Genomic DNA, 26983 nt, shown 5'->3' on the forward strand with positions numbered 1-26983 from the left:
ATTTAGTAACATCTATAAGGTTATATTTCACTCTATTCTAACTACGGGGGTTTCCTAGACAACTAGTTCTACTCATTTCACCTAGCATTTAAGTTAATGAAAACATTACAAGGGGCTATGAAGAACCAATATTTGAAATAAAAACTAAGGTTTCAGGTCTTGTTTTTTTAAATTTTATGAAAAAAAATTTCTTTGGGGTGTAAGAACATATTTCTTTTTTTTTTAATTGTTTTAATTTTATTCATTTTTGAGAGAGAAAGAGACAGAGTACAAGGGGCAGAGAGAGAGGGAGACACAGAATCTGAAGCAGGCTCCAAATGCGTGAACCGCAAGATCATGACCTGAGTCGAAGTCGGACACTTAACCAACTGAGCCACCCAGGTGCCCAAAGAACATACTTCTTCTAAAGAGGCATTTTAAAATTACCCGTTTTCCCCCTTGAGAAATGACAGCACTGACAAGAAAACAGCAAATTTTAACCCTCTGTCTCACATTTGTCACAATCAGACATGATTATAACATCTCATGCATGTGGACTTTAAGAGACTGCACCTGATTGTTTCATTTGAAGAATCAAATGGATTGGCATACTGTGATGTTAAATTTAATAAATTTAGAGGATACATAAAGAACAGAAGGAATAGCAAAGAAACAGGCAGACTCGCAGGGTTTACTATTAACTCAATTAAGTGATTCAAGCTCTTAAAAACAGAATTCCTTGTGAGTTAACTATTATCTCTCTGGGGGAAGGGAATGAAACAACAGCATAATCTAAGAATCTGAGTCCCAGGCTGCTAAGATGCTGAGTTATAAAAAAGAGAAAAAATTATGTAGACCTGAATTTCTTTCCCACAAATTGCACTGTCTCTCTTCCTCCAACATCTTTTTAAATACTTCTCATTCCTCATGGAATGGGGCCAAAAGAGAGACTTTTTTTTTTTTGAATGATGAAAACTATTTAAGAACATACAGCACACTCACATTAATGTTGAGTGCATTGCTCATATAATTTCTGCCTTGAACAAGCATGATAGTCTGTTCCAGAAAATGAAAAAATGATTCAAATCCAGGACACAACTGCCTCCCTCAGAAACCTCAGGTTAGCCTTACTGACACCCAAATGTTATAGATCTTAATTCAGTCACACTTCATAACCTCCTAAAAAGTGGTTTTGAACTGCAATCTTTCTGACATTTTCTGGGGGAGCTCATTTTCCTTTTTGAAATAGTAAGCTTATGGCAGGTTGTTGTGTCCATTTAAAACTGGGGATCAGGGGTGCCTGGGTGGCTCAGTAGGTTAAGCCTCTGACTTTGGCTCAGGTCATGATCTCATGGTTCGTGGGTTCGAGCCCCACATCGGGCTCTGTGCTGACAGCCAGCTCAGGGCCTGGAGCCTGTTTTGGATTCTGTATCTCCCTCTCTCTCTGATCCTCCCCTGCTCATGCTGTCTTTCTCTCCCTCTCTCCAGAAATAAATAAAACATTTAAAAATTTTAAAAAATATAAAATAAAACTGAGGATCAAGGGGCCCCCTGGTTTAAGTGTCCAAATACTGATTTTGGCTCAGGTCATGATCTCATGGTTCATGGTTTCAAGCCCCACATCAGGATCTGTGCTGACAGCACAGACTCTCTCTCTGTCTCTCTGTCCCTCAAAATACAAAAAAATTTAAATGTTTAAAAAAAAAACCCTGGGGATCAAATAATGGAAAAAGAATAAAATCCACAGCTGCTAAGGGGTGTGTGTGTGTGTGTGTGTGTGTGTAGATTTTAGAGACGGCCACAGAAAAATATCTTTTTTGTTGTTGTTGTTAAAGAAAGGAATTATAATTGTGGAGGGCCTGGGTGGCTCAGTTCGTTGGACATCTGACTTTGGCTCAGGTCATGACCTCGCAGTCCGTGAGTTCAAGCTCCACATCAGGCTCTGTGTTGACAGATCAGCCTGGAGCCTGTTCCCTTTCTCTCTACCCCTTCCTCATTCACACTCTGTCTCTCTCTCTCCCTCTCAAAAATAAACATCAAAAATTTTTTAAAAGACAGGAATTATAATTGAAATGTGATTTACAGTCTGTCAAGAGAGAAGACAGGACACATAGTCCAATAATTAATGGCACTATTTCTAATTTTATGTAAGTGCTTTATTTGGCCAGAAAAGTATACATATATACATGAAAACGCCATTGACTTTTAACCAATCACAATGTAAAATAAGCCACACTCCCTCCTTTTTACAATTAATGTGATATTTGAGTCTCATGTGACTATGAGCTAATATTTACTTTTCCCAGCTTTTTAATGGATCTTCAAAGCCTCTAGAAGTTTATTTGGCAGTTAGTCAGCCCCCACAGGGTGCAGAAGGAAGACGAGACAAACTGTTTGGAATAGATAGGTATGATTGAAATAAACACCTGAAACATAGCCATAAGATGGGTTTTCATAGCAGCAGAATGCTGACCAACAACTACCGCTTCAAAGATTTTTTTTTTTTAATTTAAAAAGCAAATAAACAAAAACTCAACATTCACTAGAATATATTTGGATAAATGGGTTCGTTCATCTTGGGCAAACGGGGTGGCACACAAAAACTACTTTATATTTCTACTAGATTGATTCTTTAGTTACTGACACATGCAGAACAGTCATTTATATTCCAGTTGAGTACGAGGCTGGTCCTTAAGAGCTTTTCATTATATTCACTTATATGTTGAAAATAAACATATGCTGGGATGCCTGGGCGGCTCAGTTGGTTAAGTGTACAACTTTAGCTCAGGTCATGATCTCATGGTTCATGAGTTCGAGGCCCGCATCAGACCCTGTGCTGACAGTTCAGAGCCTAGAGCCTGCTTCGGATTCTGTGACTCCCTCTCTGTCTGTCTCTCTCAAAAACAAACAAACAAATAAATAAATAAACATATGCTGCTTTGATCTACAAATTTAAGAGTAAGTCTTTATATAAATAACTCCTCTACAACTCGGTAAGATAGCCCAATCAAAAATGGGCAAAAGATTTGAACAGATACTTCCAAAAAAGGTACTGGAATGGCAAATAAGCACACAAAAAGATACTCAGTATCAATATTAGTCATTAGGGAAGTGCAAATTAAAATCAAAGTGATGGATTACTATACACCCATTAGCAGGTCTAAAATCAAAAATACTGATAATACCAACTGTTAGTGAGGTGAGGCTGTGGAATAACTGGAATCCTTATACGCTGCTGGTTGGAAGTGCAAAATGTAGAGCCACTTAGGAAAACAGTTTGCTAATTGTTTTTTTAAGTTAAATATATACTTACCACACAACCTAGCATACAGTTTCTATTATTTATCCAAAAGAAATGGAAACATATGTCCCCACAAAGACCTCTACACAAATGTTCATAGCACCTTTATTCTTAGTAACCAATAAGTAGAAACAACATAAATATCTGTGGAGTGCCAAACGGATACACATTGACAGTTTGTCCATAGGACGGAATACTACTCAGCAATAAAAGGGAATGAGGAGTTCCTCATTCCTACACACGCACAACATATCTCAAAAGCATTACGTTAAGTGAAAGAAACCAAGTACAAAAACCTATGTATAATATGTTCTACTAGAATGATTCTATGAATGGCAAGTCTATAGTGACAGAAAGCAGATTAGTGGTTGCCAGAGGCTGGGGTTGGAGAAAAGGATTAAATGGAAAGAAGCATGGGGCGCCTGGCTGGCTTGGTTGGTAGGACCCCTGGATCTCAGGGTTGTAACCTCAAGACCCACATTGGGTGTACAGATTCCTTAAAAATAAAATATCTTTAAAAAACAAAAATAAAATAAATGGAAAGAAGCATAAAGGAACATTTTGGGGATGATGAAAATATTTTATACCATGGCTGTGGTGTTGGCCATAGGACTATGCACTTTTATGAAAACTCCCTGAACTGTATATATAAAATGTGAATTTATCATATGTAAATTTCTACCTCAGTAAAGCTGATTAAAGAAAAAAATAAGTCTTGATGATGTATCAATCCAGTAATTTTCTAGAGACTTTTATTATTAAAAATCAGCAGGTAATTCTACCTTTTAAAAAAAACTTTGAGTGGGGCACCTGGGAGGCTCAGTTGATTAGGCATCAGACTTCAGCTCAGGTCCTGATCTCACAGCTTGTAAGTTCTAGTCCCACATGGGGCTCTGTGCTGACAGCTCAGAGCCTGGAGCCTGCTTCATTCACATTCTGTCTCCCTGTCTCTCTGCCCCTCCCCCGCTCATACGCTGTGTGTCTCTCTCTCAACAATAAATAAACAATAAAAAAAAGTTAAAAAAAAACTTTGAGTGACTTCACAATGAATAACAACAGTGGGATGATCAATACTGGTTCATTAACTGTAAAAAAAAGAGGTTACATGTATGCTAATATAAGATGTTAATAATAAAGGAACTGGATATGGAATTTATGGCAACTCCTTGTATTTTATATATATATATATACATATATATAATAAATTTAAAACTGTTCTAAAAATTAATTTTATTATCATTTTTTGTTTTATTTATTTTTTTTAATTTTTATTTTTTTTATATCCGAGAGAGACAGTGTGAGCAGGAGAGGGTCAGAGAGAGAGGGAGACACAAAATCTGAAACACGTTTCAGGCTCTGAGCTAGCCATCAGCACAGAGCCCAACCCGGGGCTCGAACCCACGAATCGTGAGATCATGACCTGAGCTGAAGTCGGACACTTAACTGACTGAGCCACCCAGGCACCTCTATGTTTTATTTATTTCTGAGAGAGAGAGAGAGAGAGAGAGAGACAGCATGAGCAGGGGAGGGTCAGAGAGAGAGGGAGATACAGAATTGAAGCAGGCTCCAGGCTATGAACTGACAGCACAGAGCCTGACACGGGGCTCAAACCCACAAACTGTGAGATCATGACCTGAGCAGAAGTCGGACGCTTTATCGACTGAGCCACCCAGGTCCCCCAAGTTTATTTTTTTAAGGTTGATAATTGGAAATAAGAACTACCTTATTTATATATCGAATCTCCACAAAAAAGAAAACTATACAAACTTGGAAATCTTTCCCCATAAAATTGGGTCACAATTTGTTTCAAAGGCTAAAACTAGAATGCAGTCTGTCACTAGCTGGAAATGGGAAAACTTTATTGACATGTTCTTAAATTTAGAGAGATTGAGATCAGAACATAAAAGTTCCAAACTATAAAGTTCTTTCATCCACATAAAGGGGTCCATTTGCAGAAACAGCTTCTCTTTGGAGCAAGTTCAATGTCTTTACTACTTTCTTTTACAATAAATAATTTTATTATAAACAGCAGGCTAAGTAAGTGTTCAGAGGCAGATGGCACTATAGATTTTTTAATTTTCCATCTCATTCTTTCCTTTTTAGTTCATGGTGGAATTGAAATACAAACAATAGGGGTAAACTGTCTCTGAGAAGAGCTCTAGTAACACATGACTGAATCATTCCGTGATCACCAATGTCATCAACATTCCATTAAAATAAACTCTCTGGCTAAGTACACAGCCTAATAGATCCTTCAATTAGGATTTTAAAGGCCATCTTTAATTTATACCCTCCCACTTGTCCAAGGTATTTACATTTGTTATTAGTTTGAGCTTCTGGGCACTATATATGTAGAAAGAACCTCACTTAAAAGAGAAGGCTATGACCCTGAATTCTTATTAAAAAATAAAATTATAGCATTAATATTTTCTAGCATTGCTTGATTAAGAGAATCAGGTCACGGGGCGCCTGGGTGGCTTAGTCGGTTAAGCGTCCGACTTTCGCTTAGGTCATGATCTCGCGGTTCGTGGGTTCAAGCCCCGCGTCGGGCTCTGTGCTGACTGCCAGCTCAGAGCCTGGAGCCTGTTTCAGTCTGTGACTCCCTCTCTCTCTGACCCTCCCCTGCTCACACTGTCTCTCTCTCTCTCTCTCCTAGAAATAAATAAAACATTAAAAAAAAAAAAGAGAGAGAGAATCAGGTCACTTACACTAGAAACAATGGTGATAAAAATTAAAGCAGGGTTCGTTTTTATGAGACCCATGGGAAAATGCTGGCTCCTATAAAGTATAATGCTGACCTAGAAGAGTTAAAGCAATTTCCTAACAGGCTAGAGCCTATCTTGGCTGATTCTCTACTACGCTAGCACAAAACCTAATCTTTAGTGATTGCTCATTATCATTCAATCAAAAGACTTTTCAGTTACTCCATTCCCAATCCAAGTATTAGGGCAAGTATATCAGAGGACACAACACACCGGAGGCACTAAACCCCAACTACCCAAGCAGTAATTCACGACTTTAAGGTTTGGAGCACTGGGGTCCTACCTGACAGGCTGACGGAGTAAAGAGATAGGAAGGAGGCCAATATTCATTTTGGACAAATTTTTAAAATTAGTTAATTAAAAAAAGAGAGAGAAGAAAAGAAAGCTAGGGACTTTCTGGAATGGAGGTATTCCCTAAGAGCAGTTTTTCCTTTTTAAACCTTCCCCCTCAATCCTAATCCTTCTCTTCACCTTTCTCCACACGTTTTCCCCTCTTTTCTCTTTAGTTTAACTACCCTATGCAGAAAATTTAATGTGTTTTTAGTGTTGCTGTCTCACACATTTTTGGGGGAGTTGCTAGTCAACAAGCAGAAACTTAAGATATACTTAACTAAATGAAATGAATTGTTCCATTGTTCCAAGGCACAAAGCAAGGGCAGGAACTGTTACCCACAGGACATAGGACACTAAATTTCTGATATGAAGAATTAAATAGACAAAATGGATTATTTTAAACCATTTTTAAAGGACATGCTAATTCAAAGGCAAGTTAAGTGTAAGAGAAACAAGTCTGACTACATTTTCTCACTTTTTTCCCTTCTCAAAAAAGGCTTCTTGGGAGTAAGATTTCATTTTTTTAAAATCCTAGGTTCCTTATTCTATTGCTGTTTCAAAGAGAATTAAAGTAACACCATAGAAGAGGTCATTTCCACCTCAGGGAATTTTATTTTTTAATGTTTTATTTACTCCTGAGAGAGAGAGGCAGCATGAGCAGGGGAGGGTCAGAGAGAGAGATACAGGATCTGAAGCAGGCTCCAGGCTCTGGAGCTAGCTGTCAGCATTGAGCCCGATGCGGGGCTCGAACCCACAAACCAAGAGATCATGACCTGAGCCAAAGTCAGAGGCTTAACAGACTGAGCCACCCAGGTGCCCCACCAACTCAGGGAATTTTAAAGCTGTGCCTTAGCCTCAAGCTCCCTGACTGGCTTACAAGTACTCTGCCAGTTAGTAGCAAGAGTAAGATCTAAAGGACTGGACTCCAGGTTCCAGAGATCTGCCCACTGTTTAATTATTCCACAAAATATGGGGTGCCTGGGTTGGGCATCTGACTTCGGCTCAGGTCATGATCTCATAATTCATGGGTTCGAGCCCCGTGCTGGGCTCTGTGCTGACAGCCAGCTCAGAGCCTGGAGCCTGTTTCAGATTCTGTGTCTCCCTCTCTCTCTGACCCTCCCCTCCTCACGCTGTCTCTCTCTCTCTCTCTCTCTCTCAGAAAGAAATAAAACACTAAAAAAAAAAAAATACGTACTGAGCACCTACACTTGCCTGCACTGTTTTAGGTGCTTAGGGTACATCAGTGAACAAAACAGACAAACATCCCTGCCTGGGAGAGTTAACTCACACTGGCCGTGACACACACTCATCCTAAAAGTATTATTACATTTTTACAGGGGCGCCTGGGTGGATCAGTGGTTAAGCATCTGACTTCCGCTCAGGTCATGGTCTCGTACATCCTGAATTCAATCCCCATGTCCCTTTGCTGGGTGCTGACAGCTCAGAGTCTGGAGCCTGCTTTGGATTCTGTGTCTCCCTCTCTCTCTCTCTGCTCCTCCCCTGCTCACGCTCTGTCTCTCTCTCTGTCTCAAAAATAAATAAACATTTTAAAAAATTTAATTATTACATTTTTACAGAGGGTCCTTTTCTCAATTATAAGTGTGCTTAAAAGGGGGAGAAAGTACTTATCTCCTGACATACACCTTCATCTATGTAAGATAGTAATTTCTTTTATCACTGCCACACCATCCCAGCCCTGGGGATTCCAAGGTTTAAAATAGACAAGCTCTTACAGAAACCTCTGATAGAGTTAGCACCTTCTCAGGCTGGAAACTTCCTTCAGTACCGATTTCCTGAACTTAAAAGCACCAGTGGGGGTGGGAGTTCTCTTCAAAGACCTCACTGCAGTAAGCGTGGAGGAAGAGACCACACTTCTGACGCCGGCCTCGCACACACCCTGTTGCTCGTCTAACTCGGCTCTTTCCTTCCTCGGCACCCCTCTTATCGTTAGGCTCACCGCCCAGCGACCCCATTTACAATCCTACATGTCACATGTCACCCATCAAAAGCCCACTCTCCGTGTTCCGCCGGGGGCACTAACCTCCTTTCACAGCCCTTCCTCTCCCCGCCACCGGAACAATTTCTCAGTAGTCACTTTTCACCGAAATAAGTTTGCCCTGCATTTCCTAACAGCCATGGCCCAAATACGACACCTTGACTTTGCTTCAAGGCCCTTCCCATTCTATCCCTCGAGCCTCAGGAGAGTTCTGGGCCGGGCAGGGATTGGCGCGACACCAAATTTAGAGAGAAGCAGCCTCCTGCTCCGGGCCGGGAGCGGGCGAGGCGTGCGAGGCGCCGAGCGCGCAAAAACTAAGGAGGCACTCTGCACCCGCTGGACCCCGAAAGTGAGAGACCCCTTTCATTTCACGCCTAAGAGCCTCACTCGCTTCCCCCTGGTCCCAGCCCCCTTCCTCAACATCCCCCAAAGTCATCATAAGCTGAGCCCCCGTGTCTAGCCCTTCGCGTGCACAGCCCCAAGTCCCGGGGAGTCCGCCTCGCTAAGGGCCCCCGCAGGTGCCACCGCCCACCCGCGCGTCCTCTCCGCTCCGGGGCTCCCGCCCACCAGCCCACCCCGCCCTCCAACGGGAGTCCCCATCTCCTGGCCCGCCCCCGCCGCTCCTCCTCCCGGACACACCACCCTCCCGGCCGCAGATGCGGTCCTCGCCGGGGGCTCGCTCGTCCCGGCGTCCCCTTTCCTCCAGCTCTCGGACAGGAAGGGGGCGCCCCGCCACCCCCGGCCAGGCAGGTAGTTGCCCCTCCGCTTCCTCCCAATTCTCTGACCCCTTCGCCTCTCCCTCCCTCAGGCCTCGCCTGGCGAGGTGCCGAGGCCCGGCCCCACCGCCCGGGCCGGGCTTGTTTACTCACTCACCCTCCATCCCGAGCCGCAGGGACCCGCCGCTAGGACGCCTGCGCGCCGCGGCCCCGCCCCCGCGCCGCGGCCCCGCCCCGCGCCTCCTTCCGGCGCCTGCGCACTGCGCCGCTCGCTCCCAGCCGTTGCGACCACCTGGGCCTTCTTCGCACGTCTGTCGTTTGGCGCCAATATTCCGACCTCATTAATCGGAGGTGATGCAGCCCGAGCCCGACGTTTTCCAAGGCGGCGCTGTCAGGGGACAGGAAGGGCTCTCGGGTACCCTCCCAGAACCACTAATATCTTGTTGGAGACCTTATTCAGCGGTTGTACCATCCTCACAACGCTGGCCACGAGCCACGTTTCACTTAAGCATTTGAAACCAACTCCGAACCCCTTCATACTGATCCCTCACCCCTCTGTGAGCTCTAAATTATCCTTCTTGCTGTATTTACAGCTGACTTTCCTATTCCTATGAAAAGTTTTCCCAGTCAGTTAGATTCAAATGAATCGCCTTGTATCAAAGTGTCTTCTCACAAGATACCCATTAGTTACAAAGGAAGAGAATAGTAACTTTACAGGACAGAAAGCGGGCCGATAATCTCACCTTAAGCAAGTGATCAAACTTCACATCACTAGTGATGACAGATAGTCTTCTTAGGTACCCCTCAATATGTTGCAATGAGAAGGGCACAGAATCCCTTCTGTAGTATTCTCCAAAAAATGCATAAGCTGAATTTCATCATGAGGAAGCATCAGACAAATCCAAAATAAGGGGCAATCTACAAGATAACTTGTCAGTATCTTATATATATATGTGTGTGTACATATATATGCACATTTCTGTTTTACTTTGTTTTCAATGTTTATTTTTGAGAGAGAGTGAGTGGGGGAGGGGCAGAGAAAGAGAGGGAGACGGAGGATCCAAAGCAGCTCAGTGCTGACAGCAGAGAGCCCTGTGCAGGGCTGGAACTCAGGAAAGGTGAGATCATGACCTCTACTGAAGTTGAAGGCTTAACCGACTGAGCCACCCAGATGCCCCCACTGGCCAGTATCTTTTAAAAATGGGATGGTCATGGGGCGCCTGGGTGGCTTAGTCAGTCAAGCGTCCGACTTTCGCTTAGGTCATGATCTCGCGGTTCGTGGGTTCAAGCCCCGCGTCGGGCTCTGTGCTGACTGCCGGCTCAGAGCCTGGAGACTGTTTCAGTCTGTGACTCCCTCTCTCTCTGACCCTCCCCTGCTCACGCTGTCTCTCTCTCTCCTAGAAATAAGTAAAACATTAAAAAAATAAAAAATAAAAAAAAAATTAAAATGGGATGGTCATGAAAGACAAAGAGCAAGGAACTGTGCTGTGTTGGAGGAGACTGAGGAGACAGGACACTTAAATGTAATGTGTGGTCCTGGATTGAATCCTGGTGGGGAAGAGGGACACTAGTGAGATCATTGATGAGGTTAGAATAAGGTCTGTAGACTAGTTAAAATTATTTAATCATCTCAGTTCCTGGTTTTGGCTATTGTACTTCCTCAACATTTGAGGAAGTTGGCTGATGGACATATGGGAACTGTCTACCATTTGCAACTCTTTTGTAAATCTGGGGTTACTTCAAAATATAAAGTGAAAAAAATAAAACTTAAAGGACAGAATAACATTACCTTGAATTTTTCTCAAAGCCTGTAATGTTCTCTTTTTTTTTTTCCCCATAAAGTCTTCATAACTCTATGAAATAGGTAGGGAGGAGTTCAGTTTTACACACAAGACTATTTGGCATAAAGAACTTAAAAGACCTGCCTTACACAGATGAAAATTTTCTCCATCAGGTCTTACACTTAGGTCTCTGCATTCCAGATTTTGTGTTCTTTTCCTTATATCAAAAACTTTGGCTTTGCCATTTGTCTCTTGCCTCTATCTGATTAACTACCAAATCAAAGCAAATATTCCTTCTTCATAATTGGCAACTTGCAGTAATATCCCTTTCCATTCCTCCTGCCTTCTGCCTTCTACTTCAGTGGTTCTCAAGCTTGGATCATATTTACATTACCTGGGGAGCTTTAGTAACTACTGGTGCCTGCCTCCCACCTCCAGAGTCTGATTAATTGGTCTGGGGTATGGCCTGGGCTTCAAGAGTTGTAAGAGAATCCCAAATGATCCCATTGTATAACCAAGTTTCAGAACCATTATGGTACATAAGTAATTGTTGAAATAAAGAATGTAGTTAAAAGAGGGAGAGGTAGGCAGCAGGTTTTTTTTTAAAAAGGGGGATTATCTAAGGAGAGTTGTTCAGAAGATCTGAATGTCTGGACGGAGACTGGGGAGATTTGGGAACCATCAGCTCACAGCTGGTAACCAATGCCATGGGAGTGGACAGCACTGCTTTAGGAGAGTAAGCCAAGTGACAAGAGAAACAAAATACGGTTACAGAGATATTTTGAAGCAGGATGATGAGGAGGTTGGCGTCAAAGTTGTAGATCAGAGTCATCTAGCTCCGCCTCCTCATTAAGCCTCCTGAGTCTCCCCCTGCTGCATTCCCAGCATCACTTCATCTCACTCCCATGCTGTTACCTCTTTCATATCCACCATGATACCTGACACAGGACTAATCCAGGCTTTAGTAACTGTCGATCACTGGAGGACTTTGAAAGCAACTTCCCACATCACCACTAACTAAGCATGCGGTTCTTAGGGGAAATTTGTCAATTGGTTCCTCCTCATTGTGATGGCAGAGAGTTTTTTCCTGAGACCAATGTCTTCCTTAGCTGACCGCAGTCCGTGACACACTATGGGCCAATGTTTGTTTGGCCAACTCTTCCAACCCTTCAGGTCTTTGTCCTATAAATTCATAGAAAAACTGTTGGCAAGTTGTTGGCAACTGGACCTTTGAAAAACAGTACCATCACCTCTGCCCCACTCCTCCCAGCCCCACCCCCAGGCAGTTAATAGGAGAAAGGAATAACTCTGTCACTCCTGGCTTCCAGTTGCTCATCTTGCTCTTAAGTTGGAGGCCTCTGGGGCCGAACGAAACTGGACAAAGTGTGCTGAGTAGTCTAATAGGGCTGGTTCTTTTTCTGAAAGTTCCTTATTGCGGAAAAATAAAATTATGTGTTTAATTTCTGAAACCTGATGCCTGATTTGCCTTGGCAGCCATTCTCCCAGGCTTGGCCGAGAGTCCAGCAATACTAGTTTACTGATTAATACCAGCCCAGCTTGCTCCCTGGAGAAGAAGAGCATTATTTACTTGACCATTTTCTTAAATCCTTTTTAATTTGCGTGTATTTTAACATGATCTTATTGGCTTTAACATGCTATGTCTGACCACGGGCCCCAGTGAAGCCCTGGGGAAGATTGTTCTGCTCTGTGCACTCATGTCCCCATCACAAAGCAAGATTTTGTTCTATCCAGTGATTAGAAATGACATGTCATGCGTTCTGTTCCTTTTGGGGCTGTCACATTCTAAGTGTACTTTTGTCCCCTGCTGGTCTTCAGGCCACTGGTAGAAAGGGAAGAAGATGATGCTTCCCAGAATTCAAACAGAGCTTTCTGGACTATTGTCTCCTCCTTCCCAACTTTTCTCCCTTCCTCCTTCCAGCCCCCTTTGGACAGTGACCCCTGGGCTCATAATGCCGCTCCCTCGTGAAGCCCACAGGGAGATCAAACAGTGTTTCTCCAAGGGGACACAGGGGACCGAGAGAAGTTTGGGCCCCAGACAGCCCCTGACAGGGAAGTGTAAACACAGCTGTGGAGATGGGAGCAAACTATCCTCCCTCCCCCCTCCCCAGTTCCCACCCAGAAGCAGGGGAAGGCCACCCTGCTGTGGAGAAACAAACAACAAAACAAAGCAAAGCACAACCTAAAAGCCTGCATGAAGGTCACCAGAAACTGGGGCTGCTGCCCAGGCCTTGGTGGGGCCAGCTGAAGTGCCAGACCCCTCCCTGAACACTTGGAGGCAAAGGCAGCTCCAAAGCAAGTTGAGGTCTGGACATTACTGAGCCTGGAAACATGGCTTAATTTTTGAAGCCTCTCCACTCCTGGACACTTTGTCCTCTGATCTCAAAAACCCAGCTTTCCGCCCCAGGTACTTAGCTCCTGACCCCTGCTTACATAGGGATCATAATAATGCATTCAATTCAGCAAGTAAGAACAGGCCCACAATAAACCCTTGTTCGTGGCTGTTATAAGTTTAAACCCTGAGCCTCCAAGCCAAAATTCAGAAAGGGCCTCCTTAGCCTTTGTTAATTACAAAATAAATAATTCCAGCAGGAAGGGACTTTCTCTTTTGGGGTTTACTTGGGTGGGATGCATGCCTTGCTTTGCACATACTCTGAAGGCTCCAACCCCACAGCTAGGGTGGTGCTGCCTGTTCTTGCTCCCTTGGCACAGTTAATGCAGGGCCTTGATCTCACGGGACACGCCTTTGGCACAGCCTTGCCTGGGAAGTAGCCCTGATCGGGTGGACAGCTAATGAGCTGTGCTTCCTTTCTGGCCATCAGGGTCCTCAACTGTAAAACTGCAGAACTAGAGAAAACATGACAGCCTTCAAATACTGTCCATTCAGTATGTGCCCGGCATTGGGCTGACTGCTGTACAGTGGGTCATTTCATTTCATATGAAGCCAGTAATATTCTTATCCTCATTTTATAGCTGAGAAGACTAAGGCTTAAAGAGAGTCTGGAACTTGCCCCCAAGGTTACCCAGCTGGTGTGGCCAGGATTTGGGTACAGTGATTCTGACCCCCGAACCCATGCTCTGAACCCCGCCACTCTACTTCCTCCTTTCTCCGAGATCTTCTAGCTCTGACATCATGATTCTGGATTCTCTCCCATGGCTTTCTGTTCTCACCAGTGGTGCCAGAAAGAGAAATGTGTTTGGGACTCTGCAAATTTAGAGGAAAACAGTTCCTGAAAGGCAAGGGGCTCCTTACTCCCTCTGTACCGGAGATGCCAATCAAAGCTGGACACTCGACAGACCCCCATATCAGTAGGGAACAGCCTATGTGAAAGACCAAAAAAAAAAAAAAAAAAAAAAAATCCTAGCCAGACAGGAAAGGGGAGTTCCTCTTGTTTCTGTAACTTCCCCTTTCTCTTCCCTGGCTTATCAGCAGGGTCTCACACTGCTGATACTATGGCCCTTTGAACCCCAACTAGCTAGGATGGAATACCAGGCCACAGATACACTTTTGGAGCAAGAAAAGTACATTACATACATCTACAGATTATATCCACAATACTGTACATAAACGAACAAACATAGACCACATTTATTTATATATTTAACATTCGTATAATCATTAGACATTGGACTAGGTGTGAACCTACATTATTTTGTGTAATCCTTGCGAGATGCCTGAGAAGTGGGTATTGTCATCCCCATTTTACAGAGAAGGGCATTGAAACTCAAGGAGATTGACAACACTGGCCATGGCCACGTGGCTGGTAAGTAGGAGGGCTGGAATTCTATCTGGCTGTAAAGTCTATATTCGTTTAAATAAAGAGTACTGTGTAATGAGGGGTGCCTGGATGGCTTAGTCAGTTAAGCATCCGATTTCGGCTCAAGTCATGATCTCACAGTTTGTGAGTTTGAGCCCCACGTTGGGCTTGGTGCTGGCAGCTCGGAGCCTGGAGCCTGCTTCGGATTCTGTGTGTCCCTCTCTCTCTTCTCTCTCTCTCTCAAAAATAAATAAACATTAGAAAGAAAGAAAGAAAGAAAGAAAGAAAGAAAGAAAGAAAGAAGAAAAGAGAACCGTGTAATGAAAAGAACAAAATTATAGAACTGGAGGGATCCTAGAATATCTTGGAAATACGATTGTCATAACCATAAATGTTACACCTTATGATAGAGACTACCATTTATCAAATGTTTACTATCACCAGGCATTGGGTCAAATACTTGATCTGCATTATCTTTACTGCTAAGTGAGATATACACTGGCAACCCTATTTTGCAGATAAGAAAACACACCCAGAAGAATTAAGTAATTGCAGAGGATCACAAACAGCTAAATAAGTGATGGAGATGGATCCAAACTCAAGTCTACTTGACTCCAAAGTGTGTGCTCTTAACTACGAAGGTAATAGAAATAATAATAATTATTATTATATTTTATAATTATATAATGTTATATTATTATATATATTATATAATTAAATATACTTATAATTATATAATAATTGCTTATAATTATATAACATTATTATAATAGTTATAATTAGATTATATTATAATTCTTATAATTATATATTGTGATTGATTATAATTATGCAATAACATTATTATCATATACTGCTCGAAGTGCTTTAAATCTTATAACTTATAGGTATTATTACTATCCCCATTTTACAGGTGAAGAAAATATTGCCTTTTGTAGTATTGCTTAAGCTCACATCACTGATACGACAGGTTTTCAACACAACATATGTTGGATGTTAAGACCTAGAAAATGGGGTTCCTTTTTGTTTTTTAAAATGTTTATTTTTGAGAGAGAGAGACCGAGAGAGAATGTGAGCAGGGGGAAGGCAAAGAGAGCAGCTGTCAGCACAGAGCCTGATATGGGGCTCGAACTCATGAACCATGAGATCATGACCTGAGTTGATATCAAGAGCCGGTCGCTCAACCAACTGAGCCACCCAGGTGCCCCAAAAATGTTTTATTTCATAACGTTGTGAGATTTTTTTCAATGTCTATCCAATGCATTAAGGTGTTGGGGGAAAGGATGTGAAAAGATACTGTCTATAAGTGAAGCAAGCATGGTCAGAACAGGGATCGTACTGAGGGAGGAAAGCCCTCCATGCCACAAGGAATCCTGTTTAGTTATCCTTCCGGCTGGTCTTTTGCATCCCTTTCTGTTTGGTTCTCTCTAGCAGACGGGTTAACAAGTTGACTTCCATCAGGTATTGTGGAGCGAGGTTAAGTACTCTGGCTTCAGCATTAAGAAGACCTCGATATCTGCCAATACTTTCTGAGCTTCAGTTTCCTCATCTGTAAAATGGATTGCTATGGTACCTAATTTAATAGAACTGTGAGTTTTACTTTATTTATCTATTTATTTGTCTGTTTGTTTGTTTGTTTATAATTAGGCTCCATGCCCAGCGTGGAGCCCAATGTGAGGCTTGAACTCATAATCAATCCTGAGATCAAGACCTGAGCTGAGATCGAGTCGGACACTTAACCGACTGAGCCACCCAGGTGCCCCGTGTCGTGAGTTTTAAGTGAAACAATTTGTAGGAAGTACCAAGCATACTGGCGGGCATCCCCACGTTATTTAACATCTAAACATCTAAACTCTTGGGGTGCTGGGAGTGGGTAGCAGCAGTTCTGCGGATGGCTTCATAGGCCAGTCCGAGGAATGGCGGGAGAGTGAAAGCAACCCTGGTGTCTGGCAGTGGGTCCTGACAGCAACCATGAGTCAGCCCCAGGTGCCGAGGGACCAGCAGTGTTCTCAGCACTGCTGGGCGTGGGCTACGGTCACTTGGCCATGGTCCTCTTCAGTCATGCTGTCTGAATGTCGTTCTTGTAAATCTGGTCTGGGTTTTCTTTTATTATTTTTTTTCTTTTCAGAAAAACAGCCTCCACCATGTGATGTCATAGTCCAGCCTGGGTCAGGGAAGGGAGGGAGGAGGAGGTTGTGCATATGTAGTTGGGTAAAGCAAGATCTTCTTATTTCTGGAGGGGTCTATCTGGCCCTGAAAGAAACTCTCTATCCTTCTCCCCTCTTTTCAATCCCCATTTTCAAGACCCAGGAAGAAATCAATATTCAGATGTAGAGGGAGAGGGAGGTGGTAAATCATAGTGGTTAAGACATGAAGCTTAGCATCAAGCAGTCCTGGGTTCAAATCCTGACTGCCAGTTACTACCTTTGGGGCCTTGGGCACACCATCCCTGTGTCTCCATTTTACCCGCAGACAAGATAATTCTAATGTTATGGTGGTAAGTTTTAAGAAATACTTGCAAAGCACTCAGCATATGTGTCAGAGAACACACTATGCATCACATAGTAATTGTTCAACAATTGGTGGTTACATTAAGTCCCCAGCAGTTGATGAGGAATATGGCCTGACCATTTTCTCTGCTTTTTCTAACTTGAGAGCCAAAGTTTGCTCCAATAACCATTTTCCCTCTGAGAGATGGCCGCACTCACACTGAGTGTTCCGTCATACTGGAGCTGAGGAGATGTGGAGAGATGGAGTTGTGCCCCTACACCTTTGTCTTCCCTCCCATAGCTAGCTGTCTCCCCAGCTGCAGCTCTTCTGGTTCTCTCTGCTGCCTCCCTGCCCTTGAAAGAAATCTGTCTCCTCTCTCCAGCTTGGAAGGATCAGCCCCTCCCAGCCAGGACTTCTGGCTCCCCTGACCCTGAGTCTCCCACACATCCTCTCCTGAGCTCTGCTCTTTATTTTGCAGACAGCTGGAGAAGAGGCCAGCATATGTGAATGTCTACATGGTAGAGATGCTGATCCCAGGATGCTCTTTCATTGTGTAGGAGGCCCCCAGTGCTTTTTACTCTACACTATGTTGTTCTCAGTTTGTGTGTAGGGGGAAGGGGAAAGATCAGAAATGGCACTCCTTTTAAGGATCGAGTCACCTCTCTTCTTGTTTCAGACAGGATGTCCCTTCCCCTGTAATAAGAAGGGAAATTTACATGGATCCCTACCAAGGAAAAGTCAATCTAGCTTGGGGCCATAAATCTCAGGTTAACGTCCAGCTGGACCAGAACTAGATCCCTCTCTTCCCAAGCAGTAGGAGTGGGCGTGGAATAGGGACAAAGGACTAAGGAAGTGTGGAGGAAACAAAGACCAGACTCCACTGGATATGAGACAAAAAGACTGCAGATAATATTATACTACAGTTAAAAGAAAAGAGGCACATCTATATATGCTATTGTGAAAAGAAGCTCAAAACATGATATTAAGTAAAAAAAAAAGTTATCGAACAACAGAGATATTAAATCCCATTTATGTTTTTCTTTAAATCCAAAATATATAGGGAAGTGAGAAAGCAATGAGGATATAAAGTTTTGTGTTTAAATATTTTGCAGTGAGTATATACCTGTCCATTACCTGCTATTAAAAAGTATATTTTTGGGGCGCCTGGGTGGCTCAGTCAGTTAAGTGTTAAGACTTTGACTCAGGTGCTAACAGCTCAGAGCTTGGAGCCTTCAGATTCTGTGTCTCCCTCTATCTGCCCCTCCCCTGCTCATGGTCTCTCTCTCCTCTCTGTCGCTCTTTCAAAATAAATAAACATTAAAATTTTAAGTATATTTTTATAGCAAAAAGTATGTATTTTAAGGCAGCAGTAGGATTTGAAAGGGAAGGGAAGAGGGTGCCCAGGGGTGGAATATAGGACTTGCATAAAAGAACCAGCTTCTGTCCCTAATGAAGCCCTTCTCTGTCCCCTCCTTGCAGAACATGGGACTATCTTCTATGGCACGGTGAGGTCTCTGGTCCTCTTTTAGTCCCAAAGGACCCCAATACCAGACCCCCCAGTTACCAGGATGCCCCCAGGGGCCAATGAAACAGCCAAATATCCAACCAGTAAGGACAAGTGGGAAGAGGAAAATCAGGAGGCCGGAAAACTCTCAGATTCTCCAATGGGAAGGTTAGACTCCCAAGTTCAGGAATGACTACAACAAACTCCCCTTTGCAGGTCTCCACATCATGCTGCAAACTGAACCCCAGCTCCAGGCCAAAGATAACATTTTCTACTGAGTCACCTATATTTTCCCTTTTGATTCTAAGGTCATTTTATATATGAAAGTGTTGAGTTTCAGAGATATGAAATGACCTGCCCAAGATTACACAGCAACAGAGAGGCAGAGCTTGCCTTTAGAATCCCAACCAATGCTCGTTTGTTTGTTTCTTTTTATCAAACGATACCATACTGCCCTATTTACCCCAGCATTTGCTTTTGTCAACTTCAATCTTGACCCCCCAACCCCAGTCCTAATTCGCTGTGGGCTCAGGTGTTTCTGGCCCCAGCCCAGTGGAAATGACTCGTTTTGTTTTCTGTCCCTCCATGCTTCCCCTTCCCATCTTATCATCCAGAAATCTCTCTCTTGCTCATGTTTCCTTCTTGAAAAGGGCAGTCATGGGTGGGAGGAAATGGATGGATTTGGTCCCTGGCCTGAAGTGGCTCTGAGGCTGTGTGGCTGTTTTCTGCACATTGCAGAAGATGACAATCACCAGGAGGGCTTTCAGGCTCCTGCCAAGTGAGCCACCTCCTTTCTTCTTTTGGATGCCTTACACCAAGGCAACCTCTTGACCCTAGTGATGGAGGAGGGCAACAGGCTTTTAGTGGCCATAATTCAAGAGCCCGAGACCCTGAGATGAAGATTTGAAGAGATATCATGAAAGATAATTTGTGGTGGGCAGAAATCAGTAAACTGGGACAAGAGCAGCAGCTGAGTCCAGGGGTCAGCGTCTGGGAGTAATTTAGGAAAGTTCAGTGCTGACAGCTGTGTCTGGAGTTGAACATCAGGGCCAAACCAGCTCCTGGGTTGCTCGGCTGCTTCAGGCTAATGAAGCTCTGGCTCGGGACCCAGAGACAGCTGTGGTGTGGCAGAAGTCAGGGCCCTTGGGGCCCCAGGCTCAGCCTTGCTGCTTCCTGGCAGTGTGACCTTAGGCAAGTCCTTAGGAAAGAAGGAAAGGAAACATCCACTGAATGAGCGCCATGCCCTTTCACATACCTCGTCCTCAGTACAGTTTATCCAGGAGGATGATGTCCTTATCTTACATGAGAAGAAGCGATATCCTCAAGGTAACTGAGGTCATTCTGGGCTATCTGGCTGGGGAGAGGGAAGACAGAAGTACCAGTCAAAGCTTCTGAACTCAAGTTCTGGGCTCTTTTCCCTGAGTGTTAGCTCCTTTCCCTGTAAAACAGGGACAATAATGTACCCACCTTGTGAATGCAGTCACCTATAGTAGGTTCTAAATAAAGCTTCCCTTTTCACAACCTTGGTCTTGAAGAGTTGTGGCCACTTTCTTCCTGGGAATGGAGTAATTTTTTATTTTTGCCCCTCCCCCAATCCAGTTTATGGCACCTTCTTCCTGGGAATGAAGTAATCTTACTTTTGCCCTTCCCCCCAATCAGATGTGTGGATCCAGGCCCCAGGAGGTGCCTCGGAAGAGAGGGTATTTGGACTTCGGTTTCCCCTCTGCCCCTGTCCGCAGGCCTTCTGACTCTAGAGAGCTGGCTCCCTCATCTCCTTCTCCCCTGTTTTGGCAGGCGGGTTGACATCAGTGGGTGTTCCCAGGGAAGGGGAAGCTCCAGCGCCCATTCCCCCACGGCCCAGCACAGCCCCAACCCTCTTCCTTAGATACTGCGGCGTGGAGAGGCCCTCTGAGCTCCTAGCCCCTTTCTTCCGCAGGTCCGCGATAGCAGCACGCTAACCCCCTTCCTTGCCAGCGCAGCGAAAGAGAAGGGGGCGACTAGGGTTCCGGCAGCGGATGCTCAGGGACCCGGGCGAGTCCTTGGGCGCCACGAGGCTCAGCCCAGGAAATGCGTCCCAGTTCTGGGGTTACGAGGGGAGCTGTCCAGCCCCGCAGGGTGAGCTAGAAGAAAGGGTGGGCCAACGCCGACCCGCCGGAGGGAGCGGCGGGCGCCAGGCCCGGGTGGGGCAGCGACTCCCCCTCCAGCCCGCCGGCCCCGGGCGTCGCCCCCGCCCCCCACGTGGCCGCAGCCGTCCCAGCCCCTGCGAGGAAGCGGCGCGGCTTCCTGGGGCTTGGGCCGGGGATATAGGCGCCCCCGCCCGGGCCCGGCTCAGCGCCACCGCCCCTCCTCGCCTGCTAGCCGCGCGATGGCCTCGCTCCGGGCAGAGCGCGCCGCCGGCGGCCCGCAGCTCCCTGCGACTCGCGCGGGGCGCCTGGCAGCGCTCCGCCTCCTCCTCTTGCTGGGCGGTGAGCGCTGCGCCCCGGGGCCCGGGCGGGAGGCGCGGGAGGCCCGGAGGGGAGGGGGGCTGGACCTCCGAGGCCGAAACGGGTCCCGGGGTGCGGGCGGGACGGCGCTGTCCTCGGGCAGTACCCGGCTCCACCTCGGTGTAGGCGCAGCGCGAGCTGTTTCCCACTTGGAGGAACATTGGGGTGCCTGGGGCCCCGCGGAGAGGTCTTGGGAGGTCGGGGGCTGGCCCGGACGAAGAGGATTTGGGGTCTGGATGTGAATGGGAGGGAGCTGATATCAGCCCTCTCTTCCAGTCGCCGAGGCACCCGTTGGGAGCCTGGATTTTTCCTCTTTCTCTTCTGAGAGTAGCTCTGACTTCCAAGGGTCTCAGACCCCTCCTCCAGGCTCCACCGCCTAGATCCCCGCCATCCTCCTTCCCTCCCCCATTTCTGCTCACAGCTGTCCTGAAGCCCCAGGAGTCCCTGGCTCAGCTTCTTCCCACTGAAGGCAGCTTGAAGTCAGAAGGTGTGTACCGCGCGACTCTGGGAAGGTGGCCGAGGGCAACGAGGAGAGCTATGTCAGTGGGGAGGGTCCCTTTCCCACGAGGCAGGCCCAACCCCAACTGAAATCTCACTAAACTCCCTTCTGTTCTCTCCTGGGGTTCCTTGTGGCCTTTCTCCCTCTCATCCCACAAACCCCCCACCCAGCTCTGAGCTGACTCACCTCACAGGTGGGTTAGAAGACCCCAGAAAAAAAAGTATGGGGATGGCCCATCAGGCTGGGAAGTGTTGTGCACATGGAAGGCATTAACATTTTTCTGAGCTGAGACTCTCTCCTTGGAAAACTTTGCGAGGCTGTTCCTGGTGGCCGCCATGTCTGAAGACAGGAACTATGGAATTATCTGGACCTGAGTGCTTGGAGGGAGGGGCAGGGGTGTGGTCAGTGTGCAGCATCTGTACCCACAGAGAACAAGATGGAGCACTATAAGAAGACAACCCAGTTATGCTGGCAATCTTATAAGGAGCAGATGGACTCTATCCCCAAGGATTGGTGCGACTGGACCATGATTAGCAGGTAGAGGCAGTGCCAAGGCAGCTCGGACCAGGGGTGGTGGGGCCTGGTCTTTGTGTGCAGGCCTTGAGTGCGGGGCATCCCTCTCTCTGGGCCCAACCGCATACTCACTCTAGCCTTCCCTTGTCTCCAGGCCTTATAGCGACCTGCAATATTGCTTGGAGCATTTAGCAGAAGAATTTGGCCTGGGCTTCCCCAATCCCTTGGCAGAAGAGATCATCTTTGAGACTCACCAGATCCACTTTGCCAACTGCTCCTTGATGCAGCCCACCTTATCAGACCCTCCAGAGGATGTGCTCCTGGCCATGATCATAGCCCCTATCTGCCTCATCCCCTTCCTCGTCACCCTTGTGGTGTGGAGAAGTAAAGACAGCGAGGCCCAGGCCTAGGGTGGTATGAGCTCTTCTTAGCAGCCTTACTCCTTATTCTTACTCCTTTCCCCTTTCACCACCAGGTCTCTCTCTTCCCCTCCCTGTCTCCTTCTCTCCCTCCCACCCCCACCACAGACCCTTGGACTGCTGGAAATGGAAGTCCAGTGGTGGCACAAGTTTTGTAATCTTCAAAATAAAACCTTTTTTTTTTTTTTTTTTGGTACTGTCCCCTCCCCATCCAAGGGTCTCTACCCACAGGGCTGGAAGTTCTGGATAGCAGCACTGTTTTGTTCACTTGCCCGCTCCTCACTATTCCTCTCCCCCTACTTGAAGGCCACCCCCTGCACTGCTTCCTCCCAGGGCTGGGCCTTTCCTGTCCTTATCCAAAACCAACACCAGGAAACCTGCAGGAAGAGACTCCCTTCCGGTTTGGACAGCAGCTGGGGAGGTGTGGGGGAAGGGGCAAGGGTGGAATCTCTGCTGTGACTCCTGCAAGAAGGAAGGGGGACAGCGTAGAGACTCTGATTTTTCCTCTTTTCCATGCCTCAGTTTACTCCCAGGGCCTAGGAATAGAAACCTTGATATGACCAAAAAGAGTTAATCCCTGAGGAGCTCAGGATTGAAGGGAAAGGCAGTGGGGACTTATTCTACTAAGTCCATCACAGAACTCCTTGTCCAGGTCCCTGGCCCTCATCCTACATTGTCCTGGACCCTGGGGGTGTGGCCTACAGCCTGGCAGCACACTGCCCCCTGGTGTCCACAACCAGAAGATGGAGATGACCTGAAAGAAGCTCCAGGCTGAGATTGGACCCTGCAATCAGACATCTGTTGTCTCCATAGCAACCACTAGTTCTTAGTGGACTCTTCTATCAGCTTCCTAAGCTTTGCTGATACTCCTCTAAGACACCTTCCACTTTCTAGGGACATACTTAGCCTTTGAACTCACCATGTCTACATATGAACACTTACATGTTCCCTGGACAGCGAGGCCCAGTTTTCACGAGAGGACCTTCACCTCCAGTTCTTCCAGATCATCAAAAATACTAGAGAACAAGGGCACCTTAATGGCTCAGTCGGTTAAGAGCCCGACTTCGGCTCAGGTCATGATGTCACGGTTCGTGGGTTTGAGCCGCGCATCGGGCTGTGTGCTGACAGCTAGCTCAGAGCCTGGAGCCTGCTTTGGATTGTGTGTCCTCTCTCTGCCTCTGCCCTGCTTGCGCTCTGTTTGTCTTTCTCTCAAAAACAAATAAACATTTAAAAAAAATACTAGAGAACAACTTTGTTCTCCATAAAGACACCTGTTTATTCTTTGTGGTATGTGGAGCCTCTTTGGGGACTTTCCTTCCCTCCTCGCTGAATTCTTTGCTTCCCTGAGTACATGCATATCCATTTCCATGGCACATGCCTGTCTATTCCATAAATAGATACCTGTATGCTTCCTAGAATGTATCTATCTATTCATCCTCTGAGATAGACTTCTCTTCTCAGGATATGTCTGTCTCTCTAAGGGCATACCTGTTCCCTAGGACATTTTGGGTTTTCACTTGAGACAAATCTCTGCTCTGTTTCCATGAATGCATCGGTCTTCCCCAGGGATATATCTATCCTTTTCTTGGCCCATATTTGCCTGCCTGTGTTTCACTAATATACATCAAGGGCATGCTGGTATACTGATGATACTGTGTATGGTATATTGTGTTGGAAAGATAGGTTAGATAGGGCTTGGTTTCTGCTCTCAACGGCTTCCATCTAGTACAGGCGCTGGCATGTGCACCAATCAACAAAAGCAATGGAGTGTGTGATTAGAGTCATGCAGGGAATACAAACCAAATGTTATCTAAGTGCAAAAAAAGGAGGGGGTCACACCTAGCTCAGGTGTGATCACAGGAGGGTGATGGCAGGGTTTGTACATGACTAGGCCTTAACATGGAGTGCATTTCCCCTACGGAAGAGCATAGAAAAACAGGTGAATTAGGAAATCATTGTGATAATCCAGGCTTGTGAAAAAGAGGACATGGGCCAAAGGAGTGATGAATGAAGAAGTAGAAAATAAAAAGTAGAAGAGATGATTAAAAACAGGAGGGGGAAGGGGTACTTGGATGGCTCAGTTGGTTGAGCATCCGACTTCAGCTCAGGTCATGATCTCACGGTCCATGAGTTCGAACCTCGAGTTGGGCTCTGTGCTGAAAGCTCAGAGCCTGGAACCTGCTTCGGATTCTGGGTCTCCCTCATTCTCTACCTCTCCCCCGTTCACGCTCCATCTCCCTATCTCTCTCAAGAAATAAATTACAATTTTTTAAAAATTTAAAAAAAAAACAGGAGAGGGAATCAGCAGGACTCTGGATATGAAGAAGGAGAAAGAGAGGAGAGGTTAAAGCTGACTGAGGCTTTGAATCTGAGTTACTAGGACAATGATGGAAGTAATGATAGAAAATGGCCATTAGGGAGAGAAGCTGGCGTGAAGAAAGGGATTTACAATATAAGCTAAAACTGGAACAAGCTTTTAAGTCCCACAGAGAGTTAGAAATGGGAGGGGTGTTGGTGGTGGAAAATGATTGGAGCTGGAAATACAGATTTAGTAGTCTTTTGCACAGAAATGTCAAGTGAAACCAGGAGAAGGATGAAAGTTCTCAAGACAGAAGATGTATTGAAAAGAAAGCTGAAAAGGACCCTGGGTGGCTCAGTCGGTTCCACTTCCAACTTCGGCTTATGCTATGATCTTAATGTCCGTGAGTTCAAGTCCCAGGTAGGGATATACCTGTGTGAGGCTCTGTGCTGACAGCTCAGAGCCTGGAGCCTGCTTTGGATTCTGTGTCTCCCTCTCTCTCTGCCCTCCCTCACTCACACTCTGTCTCTCTCTATTGAAAATAAATAAACATTTAAAAAAGAAAAAAGAAAGCTGAGAGGGGCACCTGGGTGGCTTGGTCGGTTGAGTGTAGCTCAGGTCATGATCTAATGGCTCATGAGTTCAAGCTCCAAGTCCGGTTCTGCACTGACAGTTCAAAGCCTTCTTGGGATTTTCTCTCTCACTCTATCTCTGCCCCTCCCCTGCTCGCATGGCTCTCTCTCTCTCTCTCTCTCAAAATAAATAAAAGAAAAAGAGAAAAGGAAAAGAAAGGAAAGAAAGCTGAGGTTAGGTTCTTAGGAAACATGCACACCTATTTTGTTTTTTTAATGTTTATTTTTCAGAGAGAGAGAGACGGGGGGAGCAAGGGCACAAGCAGGGGAGGAGCAGAGAGAGAGAGAGGGAGACACAGAATCAGAAGCAGGCTCCATCCCCTGAACTGTCAGCATAGAGCCTCACACAGGGTTCAAATCCACAAACCGTGAGATCATGACCTGACCCAAAGTCGGACACTTAACCAACTGAGACACCCAGTCTCAGTTTCCATAAATGGAAACTTACACATTTAAAGAATAAGGGGGAAATGAGACAGAAAGATCAGAGAGACAGTAGCAGAGCAAGGATAAAGCAGTGCCATGGAAGCAAAGGAGATAGTGCCCTTTGAAAAAACATTGTCAACAGAACAGTTTATCCATTCATGCAACAAATTATTTGCTGGATACTACTGTGGATCAGGAACTGTGCACAATGAAGGATGGACTTGGGTGGGGAAAAGGTTAAAGACTGGATAGGAAACTGAAAGTGTGGCAGTCAAGGAAACTGTACATATTTTCAAATAGGGATGATCTGAGCATGTTTGTTAACTAGGGGAGAGAAGCCAGAGGAAAGGAAAAGAGGGTAGTTGATACCCAGAGAAGTCCTGGAGGCAGTTGGAAAAGAGGCAAGAAGATATGCCAAAGGTTGGCCTTGTAGAGCAAGAGTGACACTTCTTCCTTTGAGTCCAAAAGGAAGGAGTAAAAGTGGAGAGAAGTTCTTGTGGGATGCATCAAGTGTGGTGACAAAGAGAGAAAGATTAAGAGGTTCACATGTTTGGCCTCAAGTTCACAAAATAGAAGAGAAGGTCTTTCTGCAGAAAGAGGGAAGATGGAGACAGGTGGAATGACTTGACAAATAAAAAAATTTGAAGAATTACCTGGAGGGATGTGACAGGGAGTCAATAAAAGTGTTGGGCTAGTGAGGTTAGTCAGGGAATCTGGGGGTCAGTCAGCCAGCATGTTTTATGATTTTTTCCAGTAATCCAACTCGGCCTAGGAGTGAGGGAAAACAAGAGGATGGAGGTGGGGGCAGGGAGCAAGAACCCTGGTTTGGAAAGTGACCAGCAAAGAGACAGGCAAGGGGACAAGATTGGGTGGGCTGGGCTGGGTAAGGAGTCACATAAGACCACAGCGGGTCCGGAGTCTTGAGACTAAGAAGGTCAGGATGTGAGAGATAAATGGCTGTGGTCCAAAACGGCAGCTCTGAATCATGGAAGCCGACCGGTTTCCAGCAATAAAAGCTACAAATGTGCTCCCATGGGTGCTGTAGGAGACCAGGGAATGGTGGAATCGAAGGAC

At 45.7% G+C, this 26983-nt stretch overlaps 2 protein-coding genes across 8 annotated transcripts in view; one reads left to right on the forward strand and one right to left on the reverse strand.

The window, feature by feature from the left end:
- The window catches only part of EZH1 (enhancer of zeste 1 polycomb repressive complex 2 subunit), a 44297-nt gene extending 22398 nt beyond the window's left edge, over window positions 1–21899 (reverse strand). For 2 of the 7 annotated variants that reach the window (XM_039256826.1, XM_039256820.1), the window contains exons 1-2: window positions 20106–20505; window positions 19894–19992 (exon numbers count right to left, since the gene is read on the reverse strand). The gene's annotated coding sequence lies outside the window, so the exon portion shown is untranslated. Of the gene's footprint in view, window positions 1–8416; window positions 8488–9244; window positions 9267–19893; window positions 19993–20105; window positions 20506–21806 lie in introns of those variants that run through there. The other 5 variants (XM_039256821.1, XM_039256823.1, XM_039256822.1 and 2 more) reach the window with 5 other exon arrangements.
- Window positions 20907–22741, forward strand: RAMP2 (receptor activity modifying protein 2). The gene is made up of 4 exons (XM_039256827.1): window positions 20907–21103; window positions 21543–21608; window positions 22049–22157; window positions 22288–22741. The coding sequence occupies exons 1-4, from the start codon at window positions 21004–21006 to the stop codon at window positions 22541–22543; spliced, it is 531 nt and encodes a 176-aa protein (XP_039112758.1). The 5' UTR covers window positions 20907–21003; the 3' UTR covers window positions 22544–22741.
- Window positions 22742–26983: the final 4242 nt, after the last annotated feature.

The sequence above is a fragment of the Hyaena hyaena genome, unplaced genomic scaffold, assembly GCF_003009895.1.
Source record: "Hyaena hyaena isolate Hyena2069 unplaced genomic scaffold, ASM300989v1 scaffold_589, whole genome shotgun sequence".
NCBI lineage: Eukaryota > Metazoa > Chordata > Mammalia > Carnivora > Hyaenidae > Hyaena > Hyaena hyaena.